General features: G+C 38.8%; 1 protein-coding gene across 1 annotated transcript in view; it reads left to right on the top strand.

Annotated features, from left to right (window-relative positions):
* LOC121388571 (U3 small nucleolar RNA-associated protein 4 homolog) overlaps positions 1-14942 on the top strand; it is a 52015-nt gene extending 37073 nt beyond the window's left edge. The window contains exons 17-19 of the mRNA XM_041519959.1: positions 178-360; positions 5821-5898; positions 14456-14942. Of these exons, the coding sequence (XP_041375893.1) occupies positions 178-360; positions 5821-5898; positions 14456-14572 (378 nt within the window). The 3' untranslated portion in view covers positions 14573-14942. The remainder of the gene's footprint in view (positions 1-177; positions 361-5820; positions 5899-14455) is intronic.
* Positions 14943-15511: the final 569 nt, after the last annotated feature.

Raw genomic sequence — 15511 nt, forward strand, 5'->3', positions numbered from 1 at the left:
ATATATATATATATATATATATATATATACACACACACACACACACACACACACACACACACACACACACACACACACATAAAGGCACACTGATGGACATATGAACAGACAAACAGATGTCGGCTCAGTATTCTTGCTGACTAGTTTGTGATGACACTTTTCGTTTAACTTTTCCAGGTTTTTGAGTTTGACGTAAAGAAGCGAGAGTTCACTGCCTGGAGCCGACAGTACAGCCACCACTTCCCTCGAGCGTGGAGCAAGCGCTATCACAAGATCACAAACATTGCTTTTAACCCTCGCAGTGACCAGCAGCTGTTAATGGAGGAAGAGTTGACATTCATCATCATTGATAAATCACAAGTAAGAACCAGAATTGTTACCCACATGGTTAAACATATCTTGGTTCGTATCAAAGTATTATGCCCGACTAGAACGCCAAGTGGGACATAATGTTTGACCGTCACATGGGCAGGGTGTAGCCCAGTGATAACGTCACACGGGCAGGGTGTAGCCCAGTGATAATGTCACACGGGCAGGGTGTAGCCCAGTGATAACGCCAAGTGGGACATAATGTTTGACCGTCACATGGGCAGGGTGTAGCCCAGTGATAACGTCCCACGGGCAGGGTGTAGCCCAGTGATAACGTCAGACGGGCAGGGTGTAGCCCAGTGATAACGTCCCACGGGCAGGGTGTAGCCCACTGATAACGTCCCACGGGCAGGGTGTAGCCCAGTGATAACGTCCCACGGGCAGGGTGTAGCCCAGTGATAACGTCCCACGGGCAGGGTGTAGCCCAGTGATACCGTCCCACGGGCAGGGTGTAGCCCAGTGATAACGTCCCACGGGCAGGGTGTAGCCCAGTGATAACGTCCCACGGGCAGGGTGTAGCCCAGTGATACCGTCCCACGGGCAGGGTGTAGCCCAGTGATAACGTCCCACGGGCAGGGTGTAGCCCAGTGATAACGTCACACGGGCAGGGTGTAGCCCAGTGATAACGTCCCACGGGCAGGGTGTAGCCCAGTGATAACGTCCCACGGGCAGGGTGTAGCCCAGTGATCACGTCCCACGGGCAGGGTGTAGCCCAGTGATCACGTCCCACGGGCAGGGTGTAGCCCAGTGATCACGTCCCACGGGCAGGGTGTAGCCCAGTGATACCGTCCCACGGGCAGGGTGTAGCCCAGTGATACCGTCCCACGGGCAGGGTGTAGCCCAGTGATACCGTCCCACGGGCAGGGTGTAGCCCAGTGATACCGTCCCACGGGCAGGGTGTAGCCCAGTGATACCGTCCCACGGGCAGGGTGTAGCCCAGTGATAGCGTCCCACGGGCAGGGTGTAGCCCAGTGATACCGTCCCACGGGCAGGGTGTAGCCCAGTGATAGCGTCCCACGGGCAGGGTGTAGCCCAGTGATACCGTCCCACGGGCAGGGTGTAGCCCAGTGATACCGTCCCACGGGCAGGGTGTAGCCCAGTGATACCGTCCCACGGGCAGGGTGTAGCCCAGTGATACCGTCCCACGGGCAGGGTGTAGCCCAGTGATACCGTCCCACGGGCAGGGTGTAGCCCAGTGATACCGTCCCACGGGCAGGGTGTAGCCCAGTGATTCCGTCCCACGGGCAGGGTGTAGCCCAGTGATAACGTGCTTGCTTGATGTGTGATCTGTTTGGGATCGATCTCCGTCAGTCAGGCTATTTCTCGTCCTAGCCAGTGCACCACAACTGGTTTATCAAAGGCTGTGGTATGTGCTATCCTGTCTGTGGGATGGTGCATATAAAAGATCCCTTGCTACTAATGAACAAAATGTACTAGACTATATGTCAAAATTAACAAATGTTTGACATCCAGTAGTCTATGATTAATAAATGCATATGCTCTAGTGGTGTCGTTAAACAAAACAAACTGTTTTTTGCATTGATTGGTGCCTTACAACATTACAACATTACCAGAACATCAACCAAACGAGCTGATTATGAGTAATAAATAGGATATTAGACTTGCTACCATTTTTTATCATGTTTATGTCCCTCATGTAATACTTTTCATTGTCACTGGTTAAAGCTTGTGACAACTGAAAATTATTTCACTCGGGACATAAACGAAATAGAAGCTTGTTTAATATCCTATAATTATGTGGTTATTAAGGAGATCCCAAGTCATCTGATGTATGATCACTTTTTGGGCACACTCCTTTGGCAGTCCTAGAAATCAGAATAATTGGAATCCCAAACGAGCAATAAAGATTTCAGTTCGGTTCCATCTGGATTCTGACCATTCCCAACCTGGAGGTGCCATGGGCATAATCAGATATGGCTCATGTTAGACTGTGCACATGTAAATGAACTGTAATGCACATGTAAAGTTAGTTTGTTTTGTTTACCAACACCACTAGAGCACATTGATTTATTAATCATCATCTGTTATATGTCAAATATTTGGTAATTCTGATATGTAGTCTTGGAGGGAAAACTCGCTATGTGTTTTTCCATTAAAAGTAAGGGATCTTGTACATGCACTATCCCACAAACAGGATAGTCGATACCACGACCTTTGATATACAAGAAATAGCCTCACTGACGGGGATCGAGTCTAGACTGAGCACACATTAGGCGAGTGCTTTACTACTGGGCTACATCCTGTCCCCATGCACATGTAAATGCAGTGCTCTAAAACACACGGTGGAGATATTTTAACCAACCAACATAGAGCTTTTGTCCCAAGTTTGTTTAACTGGTGGAATTTTTCCCATATAATTTTCCTTAGATGTATGGAAGGAATGTACCACAGATCGTTACTAACACACTCATTTATTTAGATGTGTGGAAGGAATGTACCACAGATAGTTACTAACACACTCATTTATTTAGATGTGTGGAAGGAATGTAACCACAGATAGTTACTAACACACTCATTTATTTAGATGTGTGGAAGGAATGTAACCACAGATAGTTACTAACACACTCATTTATTTAGATGTGTGGAAGGAATGTACCACAGATAGTTACTAACACACTCATTTATTTAGATGTGTGGAAGGAATGTACCACAGATAGTTACTAACACACTCATTTATTTAGATGTGTGGAAGGAATGTAACCACAGATAGTTACTAACACACTCATTTATTTAGATGTGTGGAAGGAATGTACCACAGATAGTTACTAACACACTCATTTATTTAGATGTGTGGAAGGAATGTAACCACAGATAGTTACTAACACACTCATTTATTTAGATGTGTGGAAGGAATGTAACCACAGATAGTTACTAACGCACTCATTTATTTAGATGTGTGGAAGGAATGTACCACAGATAGTTACTAACACACTCATTTATTTAGATGTGTGGAAGGAATGTAACCACAGATAGTTACTAACGCACTCATTTATTTAGATGTGTGGAAGGAATGTAACCACAGATAGTTACTAACGCACTCATTTATTTAGATGTGTGGAAGGAATGTACCACAGATAGTTACTAACACACTCATTTATTTAGATGTGTGGAAGGAATGTAACCACAGATAGTTACTAAGACACTCATTTATTTAGATGTGTGGAAGGAATGTAACCACAGATAGTTACTAACACACTCATTTATTTAGATGTGTGGAAGGAATGTACCACAGATAGTTACTAACACACTCATTTATTTAGATGTGTGGAAGGAATGTAACCACAGATAGTTACTAACACACTCATTTATTTAGATGTGTGGAAGGAATGTAACCACAGATAGTTACTAACACACTCATTTATTTAGATGTGTGGAAGGAATGTAACCACAGATAGTTACTAACACACTCATTTATTTAGATGTGTGGAAGGAATGTACCACAGATAGTTACTAACACACTCATTTATTTAGATGTGTGGAAGGAATGTACCACAGATAGTTACTAACACACTCATTTATTTAGATGTGTGGAAGGAATGTAACCACAGATAGTTACTAACACACTCATTTATTTAGATGTGTGGAAGGAATGTACCACAGATAGTTACTAACACACTCATTTATTTAGATGTGTGGAAGGAATGTAACCACAGATAGTTACTAACACACTCATTTATTTAGATGTGTGGAAGGAATGTACCACAGATAGTTACTAACGCACTCATTTATTTAGATGTGTGGAAGGAATGTAACCACAGATAGTTACTAACGCACTCATTTATTTAGATGTGTGGAAGGAATGTACCACAGATAGTTACTAACGCACTCATTTATTTAGATGTGTGGAAGGAATGTAACCACAGATAGTTACTAACACACTCATTTATTTAGATGTGTGGAAGGAATGAACCACAGATAGTTACTAACACACTCATTTATTTAGATGTGTGGAAGGAATGTAACCACAGATAGTTACTAACACACTCATTTATTTAGATGTGTGGAAGGAATGTACCACAGATAGTTACTAACGCACTCATTTATTTAGATGTGTGGAAGGAATGTAACCACAGATAGTTACTAACGCACTCATTTATTTAGATGTGTGGAAGGAATGTACCACAGATAGTTACTAACACACTCATTTATTTAGATGTGTGGAAGGAATGTAACCACAGATAGTTACTAACACTCATTTATTTAGATGTGTGGAAGGAATGTAACCACAGATAGTTACTAACACACTCATTTATTTAGATGTGTGGAAGGAATGTAACCACAGATAGTTACTAACACACTCATTTATTTAGATGTGTGGAAGGAATGTACCACAGATAGTTACCAGCACACTCATTTATTTAGACAAATGATGAAAACATTGTAGGGCCCAATTTCACAAAACATTGTAAGCAAAGTTTTCCACATAAACGTAAATCTACGACTAAAACACAATTCTTATTACTATTAACAGTACAACTAGTTTGAAATACACACATTTCATTTTCTGTGATGATGTAATTTTCTGTGTGAAATAGATTCCAAACATATGTAAACGTAGGACCAGTTTAACTGCTAGTCGTAGACATAAACTTACGATGTTTTGTGAAATAGGCCCCAGAAGTTAGAATTTCAAGATGAAAACATTGACAAAACAGTGAATAATAAGCATAGGTGCACAGGCTTCCATGTTCATATGGGGGGATGGAGGGAGGGGGGCAGGCTGGGTTTTGCCCTAATTAGATGCAAATGCTCTAATCTGGATAACAACATTTACATTATATTCATATTAGCATTACTACCAAATAGTTATATAGGGTTGAAAATGAATCACTACACATTTTTACATGGATTACAACTAATATTGTAGGCAGAATGATGGAAATACATTGTGAAAAGATTAAATGCTCGAAACCCTAGTGGTATATGAGCATGTGAAAATATTGGAATTGGACGTGAAAAGATTTCAGCCCACCTCATATTGCCCGAATATCACTGTCGGTTTTGCCTAAATTTGAGGATTTGCTCCAGCACTGGGTGGGAAGATGCCTCCCCACCCACTCCCCCTGCTCCCCTGTCTCCTACGCTGCTTAATATGGCAGTCTTGAAAATTAGTTACGTCATGCGATAGGTATTTGTTGATTAAAATTTTGCATAACCTCGAAAGACATTTTGTCAACAAAAACATTTATGTAGCCAATTTTTTAATTGAAAAATAAAACAAAATTTCTTGCTATGATTAAGCATTCAGTCAATTTTGGCTTAGATAATGCAAATAAAGTCATCTGTGGATACTGGTGTTCATTATTTATATTCAGTTTGTTTATTCTTATTAAGCATTCAGTAAATTTTGGCTTAGATAATGCAAATAAAGTCATCTGTGGATACCGGTGTTAGTTATTTATATTCAGTTTGTTTATTCTTATTATTCAGCCATTTCCAGACAAGAATGTGAATCTCGAGTCAGATAGAAGAGAGAGTCACGGTTTCCATCTGTGTAATAATTACAAGGTAATCATTTAAATCATTCCTCCATGTCTGTTCGCCTGAGACGCTTTTCTTTTAGGATTGAAGCCACTCATTGGACTCAGTCTTTTCTTCAACACCAAATAGTTGTTTATGGCAGGTATATCAGGGTATATGCTGTCTTGGCTGTGCAAAAGTGAATATGAAAGCCCTTGCTGCCAATGAGAAAATGTAGCGGGTTTTCTCTATCACTATTTGTCAGAATTATCCAATGTTCTGACATTCAATAGCTAAAGATTAATAAATCAGTCTATTAATAATGAACATATTTTAGTGATGTCATTAAAAATAAATGTTTTCCACTTCCTGTAAATAATCTCAATATATTCTTTATGTTTCATACACTATGTCTAGGGCTCTCATTGGAAAAAATTTTGCTTTAGCCAGTTTTCAGAAATGTAAAGTATTTGTTTAATTTTTTTTTAAATGGATTTAATTTGAGAAATATTTCATTAACCAAATACTAAATTTTGTCGCCATTTTTTAATAAAAATTATCAATTGGTTAATTTGGCAATGTACAAGGTGATTGTACTATTTCCGAAATATGATTTTCAAGTGATATTACAATAAAATATGTTATATTTATTGTGTACAAAGCCAAAACAATGGTGCAAAAAGTGACTGACGTCGACGTTGGGTCAGGATAAAATAGTGTTTTGCACATACAAAGACATAATTATTTATTTGGTTTGAAACAAAATATTGATGCTATCTTTGTGTAAAATATTACTACAAATGCCCTAAACCTACTTCATAATTCTTAAAAAGTAAGAATGAGATTGTCACCATTCCAGTAGAAGTTGATTAATAAAAATGTCATTAAATGGCTTTTTTCACACTGAGGGAACGGGACGTAGCCCAGTTGTACAGCGTTCGCTCGATGCACGGTCGGTGTGGGATCGATCCCCGTCGGTGGGTCCATTGAGCTATTTCTTGTTCCAGCCAGTGCACCGTGACTGGTATATCAAGGGCTGTGGGATGGTGCATATAAAAGATCCCATGCTGCCAATCGGAAAGAGTAGCCCATGAAATGGTGACAGCGGGTTTCCTTTCTCAATATCTGTCTGACACCATATAACTAAATAAAATGTGTTGAGTGCGTCGTTAAATAAAACATGTTTCTTTTTTCACAGTGGCCTAGTTATAGGTCCGAAGGGAGTGATAACGGCCCTCCAGTGGCTATATTGCGGCTGGAGGGCTGTTACAACTCATCTTGGACCTACAACAAGGCCAATATGAAAAAACCCATTTAATAACATAATAGTAGAAATCTGATGTAAATAATATCTAATTCTAAGCCAGAGTATAGAAAAAACACCATAGTGTACTTAAGAGTAAAAGTAGAGTTGTCGGTGAAATAAATTATTCCATTTTATCCAATGTTTTAAAAGATTCATATTCACAATTTTTAAAGTGGAATACATTTTTCAATTTCCAGTTTGTTTTTTAAGTACTTCTTATAAAATACTTTAACGTTTAGCTCAGTGTTAAATTTTTGCATTTACTTCCATCAATGAAACAACTCGTCCTGCAATCTGTTATTTTATTGTTACCAGAAAACTGGATAACTGTTCCTTATTCTTTTGAAGAAAAGGTTATAGAAAGCCCTACTTTTGAAGAACTGTTCAGAGTTTTCTCAATAGTTTTTTTTAAGGGGATGGGTTTTGGGGTGGGGGGGGGGGGGGGGGGGGGGGTGTCCAGTGTCATTGTTCCATCTAGAGACGTTATCTACCACAGTTGTATGAGCTGCTTGGGTTGTAAGGTCGAATCCCCTCATGGACATATGAATGGGTTTTTTCTCCATCCCAACCAGTGCACCACGACTGGTATATCAAAGGATGGTGGTATGTGCTATCCTGTCTGTCGGAAAGTGCATATAAAGTTTTAATGTGCGTGAACCTTTTTTTGGATATAGGCTCATTAATAAAGTATCCTAATAAAGGACGAGGTTTTATCTGAAGACAACAAGTCAGTATTATCCAAGGTTTAATAGCCAATAGCCAGTGATTAGTTCATCGGTGTTCTTTAATGTTGTTATTAAACCAAACAACTTTAACTTTTTGTCCATCTAATCCAGTGTTGCTAATGAATTTCTCTAAGACTGTCTGAAGTATCCTCCAAAAAGTTTGTTTTGTTTAACGACACCACTAGAGCACATTGATTAATTAATTAATCATCGGCTATTGGATGTTAAACGTTTGGTCATTCTGACTCGTAGTCATCAGAGGAAACCCAATACATTTTTCCTAATGCAGCATGGGATCTTTTATATGCACTTCCCCACAGACAGGACAGCTCATACCACGGCCTTTGACCACAAAAAAAAAATCCTATCAGCTGAATGCATCCACTGAGGTGGTTCGATCCTGTGATGCAAGCACCTCAAGTGATCACTCAACCGATTGAGCTGAATCCCACCCCTTAAGTATGAACTATTTGACATTCAGTAGCAGAATTTGCATCAGCGTACACAATAGTTAATGGTCTCTGGAAAACAAATTTTTATGTAGAACAGGTGCAGAATTCATAATTTTGCAGAATTTTCTACGTTCATTGCTTGAAATAAAACATGAAATTTGAAGAAATAGGCTGAAGCACCGAGTTGGTAGCGGGTTTCCTCTCTCACTGTCTGTGTGGTCCTTAACTATATGTCCGATGTCGTATACATGTAACCATATTTAAATAAAACATCCATTACATCCATCCTTCATTAGATGCATGGGTAGAGTGTTCGTTTTAGGTGTGGTCCATTGACCACTCTCTGTGGACTAGTCTTTTTTTCCCATCCCAACCAGTGCTAATTTGTACATGAAAGGCTGTGGTATGCATTGCCCTGTCTGGGCCCATTGGGGTATTTTCTCGTTCCAGCCAGTGCACCGTTAAAGACTGTGGTATGTACTATTCTGTATTCTGGGGAATGGGGCATATAAAAGATCTCTTGCTACTAATAGAAAAATATAGTGGGTTTCCTTTCTAACTTAGACTATATGTCAGAATTACCAAATGTTTGACATCCAATAGCCGATGATTAATAAATCAATGTGCTCTAGTGGTGTCATTAAACAAAACAAACCGTAACCTTTTTTTTTTTTAACATATGAAAGATCTTATGCTGCTTTATCTATCGGATTAGCCTTTATGGCGACGGTAGGTTTCTGTTATCGACCACGTGTTGAAATAATTACAGGTGTGCTGATACGTAACTGTATATTAAACACCAAATGGCCACAGTTCAAAACTATTCTGAGGTGATGTTAAACAAGTGTTCTTTTCTTTCCCTGTCTTGTCAGTGTATTTCATGGTAACAGAGGCCTTCTAGAATTTTTACAAAATCCACTAGCCATGGGATCAGTGATTTAAAAAAAATTTACTAGCCCTACTTTACCTAATACAGTTTTACTAATAGTAATAATCAGATATGTTACCTAAAGAGATATTAGGGTCAGGGTTGGAGCAGCATATTCATATTTACAAAATAGACTTACATGCAGCATTTGACAACTTTTTTTCACTAGTCATCAGGCATGGCAATAGTAGTTATTTACTAGCCCAACATTGAATATCACTAGCCATGGGAGTGGGGTTACCATAATCTAGAAGCCCTGTCTGGCATGGCAATAGTAGTTATTTACTAGCCCAACACTGAATATCACTAGCCATGGGAGTGGGGTTACCATAATCTAGACGCCCTGTCTGGCATGGCAATAGTAGTTATTTACTAGCCCAACACTGAATATCACTAGCCATGGGAGTGGGGTTACCATAATCTAGACGCCCTGTCTGGCATGGCAATGGTAGTTATTTACTAGCCCAACATTGAATATCACTAGCCATGGGAGTGGGACTACCATAATCTAGACGCCCTGTCTGGCATGGCAGTGGTAGTTATTTACTAGCCCAACACTGAATATCACTAGCCATGGGAGTGGGGTTACCATAATCTAGACGCCCTGTCTGGCATGGCAATGGTAGTTATTTACTAGCCCAACATTGAATATCACTAGCCATGGGAGTGGGGTTACCATAATCTAGAAGCCCTGTCTGGCATGGCAATGGTACTTATTTACTAGCCCAACACTGAATATCACTAGCCATGGGAGTGGGGTTACCATAATCTAGACGCCCTGGGTAACATCTATTCCCCAGGTGGTGACATACCCTTGTTTTTAAACTACAGCATATTGTCACTAATAGATCTATCTTTAATAACTGAAATCAGACGTGACTTAGGCTTTATTGTATAGATTGTCCATTTCCGTATGTCCAAAGTGTTTCTGGTAATCCTGGTGTTTCTAATACCACGAAATACATTTTTCATAGTTTATCTCTGAAAAGTAATGGTTATGGGAATGAGCACTCATAATATTTCTTGGTTTGCTCTGTTATAACTGTATCCAAATGTGTTACAAGTGTGTAGATTAACCAAACTTATGTCCATGTTTCTGGGTCTGTGACCTTACCGTACTGTAGATCAGGGTATGTTAGCAAGCATAAACTGTTTGTGAATTTAGCAAGGCCATAAAAGGGGCACATATTTCATGACGTTACATGTAAAAAGATGTACCATAGACTGTTTAGAAAAACGTTTTTGTTGGTAATTAAGTAAACACATGACAATAATTACATGCTATTAATTAAACCAAAAGGTTAAGAAATAACAGTACTTAGATAGCGTGCACATTACTGCAGTTTTCTACTAAAAATTTAAATGTCAGAAAACTGCACAACATCACAATTGATCAATAACAGTATTTCTAATCGTCCTACAACTTAAACTTATGTTTTTTAGTGTTTGATACCGCAACATAGCTAAAGATCAGGCTTTTCTCTTAGCATTGTTTAAAGACACTATTATCTTGAGTATCAGTTTAATGCATATACAACTATCTGTTCTCAAATCAAGCCAAAATAGGGGGGGTGGTGGTGGTAGTGGATTAAAAACATTTTAGGATGTTGAGGGTCTCACACCTAATTAAGTATTAAGAACATGTTTTATCTACTAGAGATGTGAATACCTGTGGACTGTTAACTTTCAAAAGTTGTTACAATCAACAGTCAATTGTCACACATGGCCAGTTTAAGCATAACGGAAATTAATTCAAGATGCTTACAAGTGCAGTCAGCATTTGCTTGAGTCAATTCATTGTATTTTCCCATCCCAACCAATTCCCCACAACTGCTATATCAACGGCCATGGTATGTGCTGTCTTCTCTGTGGTTTGGTGCATATAAAAGATACCTTGCTATGTGGGTTTCCTCTCTAGGACTATATGTCACAGTTACCTAATGTTTGACATCAAATTGCCAATGATTAATTAATCAGTGAGCTCTAGTAGTGTCATTAAACAAACAAACACCGTCACTCCATCCTCAATTATTTTTAAGCTACATGTATACAAAAATAAGAATTATGCTGGCCTGTCATTAAAGAGAAAACATTCCTTTCCATTATAGGCTGGTCTCACTCTGTGTGTGTGTTTGATCATTTCTGCATGACCCTGCATGGGCTGCTAATAGTCTTCAATCACAGGGAACATTTTGACATTTCACTGATTGAAAACAATTTTTCTAGCTGTGAAGTGCTTGTACCCGATAACCATACAGGGCGAGGTCAAAGGTCGCATGGCTCACAGCGGTAATTGGCAATAATAGCTTTGCACTGCATAGTTATGACTGCACACAATACATTAGTGGCACCTAAGTGCTTTCGACATGCAAGACATTCGTGTATTGTGGGATAGGGTTGCATAATAGGGCAGTATCCTAATGACTGAGTTTTCTTGGGAAGTCCGTGACATTTCGGTGTTATCGCAGTGAAAGTTCCAGACCATGATTCTGTCTGACGGTGGACATGTTTTGGTATTTAGACCGTTTAATTGTGGCGACCCGACATGATCCCGCAGGTTCATTGTAAGGTCGGTGAGCTACATGTAGGTGCATTTATGACTCAACATTATTACTTTTTCTCTTTTTTTTTCCTTTTGTTTTTTTCCCCCTCATGTTTGGCACCTGATGGGTAATATTATTTTATGTGCACTGTGCATTAAAAGTTCATTCATTCATTCTCATTCATTCACAAATTTTATCAGATTTTGGCTTATTTTGTATAAAATATTTTCACAAAGTAAACATAAGTTAATCTGAATTGATGTAAAAAAAAAATAACAACTTTATTTATTTTTGTCCTGTCCCAACAAGTGCACCCTGTCTGGTACCAGTATATCAGAGGCTGTGGTATGTGCTGTCCTGTCTGCAGGAATGTAGGTACATATAAAAGACTCCTTGTTACTAATGGAAAAATGTAGAGGGTTTCTTCTTTAAAAAAATTACTAATTGTTTGACATCTAATCAATATTCTCTAGTGGTGTCATTATTAAATAAAACAAACTTCAACCTTTATTTAATTATGGTATGAAGATTTTAGCTCTTTAATTTCATTTTAGCTTTTTAATTTCATTTTAGCTTTTATTTTCCAAAGGGTGTCATATACTTGTTATTTGTTCATTTATTCATCCATCCATCCATCCATCCATCCATCCATCAATCTATCCATTCATACATCCATTCATTCATACATAATCCATCCATTCATTCATCCATCTATCTATCCATCTATCAGGGCGTCTAGATTATGGTAGCCCCACTCCCATGGCTAGTGATATTCAGTGTTGGGCTAGTAAATAACTACTATAACTAGCCCGACGGCTAGTGGAAAAAAACCTTGCCAAATGCTGCATTTACATATTTTGTAAATATGAATATCCTTCCCCTTCTTTCCACCCCCAATCTAAGGATTTTTAAGCTCTATCTCCCTCATTACTATTAGTAAAATTGTATTTATTTAAAGTAGGGCTAGTGAATGTTTAATCCTGGCTAGTACATTTCTCAAATCACCGATCCCATGGCTAGTGGATTTTTATAAAATTCTAGAATCCCTGCATCTATCCATCCATTCTTTACCAATAAACACTTGGGTAAGTGGCACATGGACCAGCAGTACAGTTTTTATTTCAAAAAGTGTTTTATTCATCTGTATTCCCCCACCCCCACCCCACCCCCCAAAAAAACAAGAAAGAAAAAAACTGCTGGCATGGGCCTCCTCCCCAATCCACCCTGTTATTCCTATCTGGATTGGGTTTTTTAAATGAGATAATTGTCATGGCAGCACATATCATGGACTTCAACATTCCACTCGTGGGTCACTGAATGGTATGGGAGAAAACCTAATCGGAGAATGAGTCCACCGAGGAGGTTCGAACCTACAATGCATGCATCTCAAGCGAACACTCTACCAACTGAACACATTGATTTATTAATCATTGGCTATTGGATGTCAAACATTTAGTAATTCTGATACATACATGTAGTCTTCTGAGCAAACCCGCTACATTGTTTTAGTCATTAGCAGCAAGGGATGTACTTTCCCACTATCAGGACAGCACATACCACAGCCTTTGATGCACCAATCATAGAGATGACACCAGTAAGCCAGCTTGGGCTGCTCACTCAAATGATGGAGGACCAACAGTGAAGCCACTGATGGTGCCACTGACCCACCACCAGCGTGCTCTCTGGGAAATTGGAATTTAACAAAAATCTGATGCCTTACAAACTATAGGGTCCCACTTCACAAATCTCTCTTCAGCAACATCACATCGTCCTTGTAAGTCTTTTTTTGCATTGCACTGCGGGATCATAAAGTTGTGAGCATTTAGTAGAGCCCAGGTTTATAAGTTAGTAGTACAAGGTTTGTTTAATAGATGTACATGTATTACATACCTATTCAATATTACTATAGTGATAAAGAAATGTTCGAACAGTGTGCTAAATTTGTCTTGTATCACACATATGTGCGATCTGGACCGGAACTTGTAAAAGGGGAATTCACTTTTTATTTTTACTGGAGTTGGCACCTTTTTATTACTGACATTATTATCCAGTTTACAAATCATATCATCGTATTTGAAACATTACACAAGATTGCCACAGAGTATGATTCTTAACATTAAGAAAATCCATGAAAGGATTGATTAATAGATTTTAAAAAGTGTAGTTATGACATTAATTTTTAAAATGTGTAAAAAGTAAAGAAGGTATGTAATAAATACAGAAATTAGCATACGTTGTTTTTGCTTCCAATTTATTGCACTCATTCATTTTGTGCAAGAACATACCACTCAACTGCTATGCAAAAACAACGTATGTGAAGTTTGATATATTCATTATCTACATAAGAATGTATGTGAAGTTCAATATATTCATTACCTACATAACAATGTATGTGAAGTTCGATATATTCATTATCTACATAACAATGTATGTGAAGTTCGATATATTCATTATCTACATAACATATGTGAAGTTTGATATATTCATTATCTACATAACAATGTATGTGAAGTTTGATATATTCATTATCTACATAACAATGTATGTGAAGTTTGATATATTCATTATCTACATAACAACGTATGTGAAGTTTGATATATTCATTATCTATATAACAATGTATGCATACAGTGTTTTGTTTTCTTTTGCAGTACATAATGTGTATCGAGCCTTTAAGCGATGACTGGCTGGTTGTGGTAGAAAGGACGCCGCTCGCCATCGCAGAACAACTTCCGCCAGCTCTGAAACAGAAGAAATTCGGAACATGATGAAAACACCCGTCATGTTCTACTGGGTTATTTCCCTTGAAGGCTGAATACTACAGAGTTGTCGTCTCCCTTGAAAGTTGAACACTATCGAGTTACTGGTCTTGAAAGCTGTGCACTACTGGGTTATCTCCCTTTAAAGCTGTGCACTACTGGGTTATCTCACTTTAAAGCTTTGTACTACTGGGTTATAGCCCTTGAAAGATGTGTACTACTGGGTTATCCCCCTTGAAGTGTTTAGTCATGCAGGTTCCATTAGACCAAATCAATTCCTATTGCCGATAATGTTAACGTTTACTAATAAAACTGATATAAGCAGCGTTTCAACACACCCAGGAAGTACAGCAATAGAAAGTGTGGCACCTCACATCTAATCTAGCTGCAAGAAAATGGGGGGTCACGTATCATTTAAGAGATTTAATTTATGTTTTTAATAGCAACCGTCATTTTTGCTGAAAATTGCAGTTCCATTTTTGGGGGTACCCCGCATTAGTTTCAACCTCTGGTATATACTGCATAACAACTGTATAACAAATAAAAGTGTATTTATTTATTGTCAATGGATAGTAGTATTTGCACAAATAATCAATGTCACATATTACTACCAATCACACCCACAGCTGCTTTTACTCCGTAAATATTTGACGGTGCACATCGAACTTTGACACGGTACTCTCTTCTTTGGTACTATGCAACCTGCATCAACATTCCCATTAAGAGGCCATCCATAAGATTTGTAAATCTTGAGGGGGAGGGGGGGGGTTTCAGGCAGAGTATGGGGTAGGAGGAGATTCCTTGCCTAATGCTAATTGTATAGAACTTTCCAGGGTAAAAGTAAGATGTAAGCTCATCAGTTGGGGGGTGGGGTGGGGTGTTAGAAAATCGGATTTTGTATGTACTTTGTGTATGACTCCTAACCATGTATGTCTTACAGGATGGAGT

The sequence above is a fragment of the Gigantopelta aegis genome, chromosome 14, assembly GCF_016097555.1.
Source record: "Gigantopelta aegis isolate Gae_Host chromosome 14, Gae_host_genome, whole genome shotgun sequence".
Taxonomy (NCBI): Eukaryota; Metazoa; Mollusca; class Gastropoda; order Neomphalida; family Peltospiridae; genus Gigantopelta; species Gigantopelta aegis.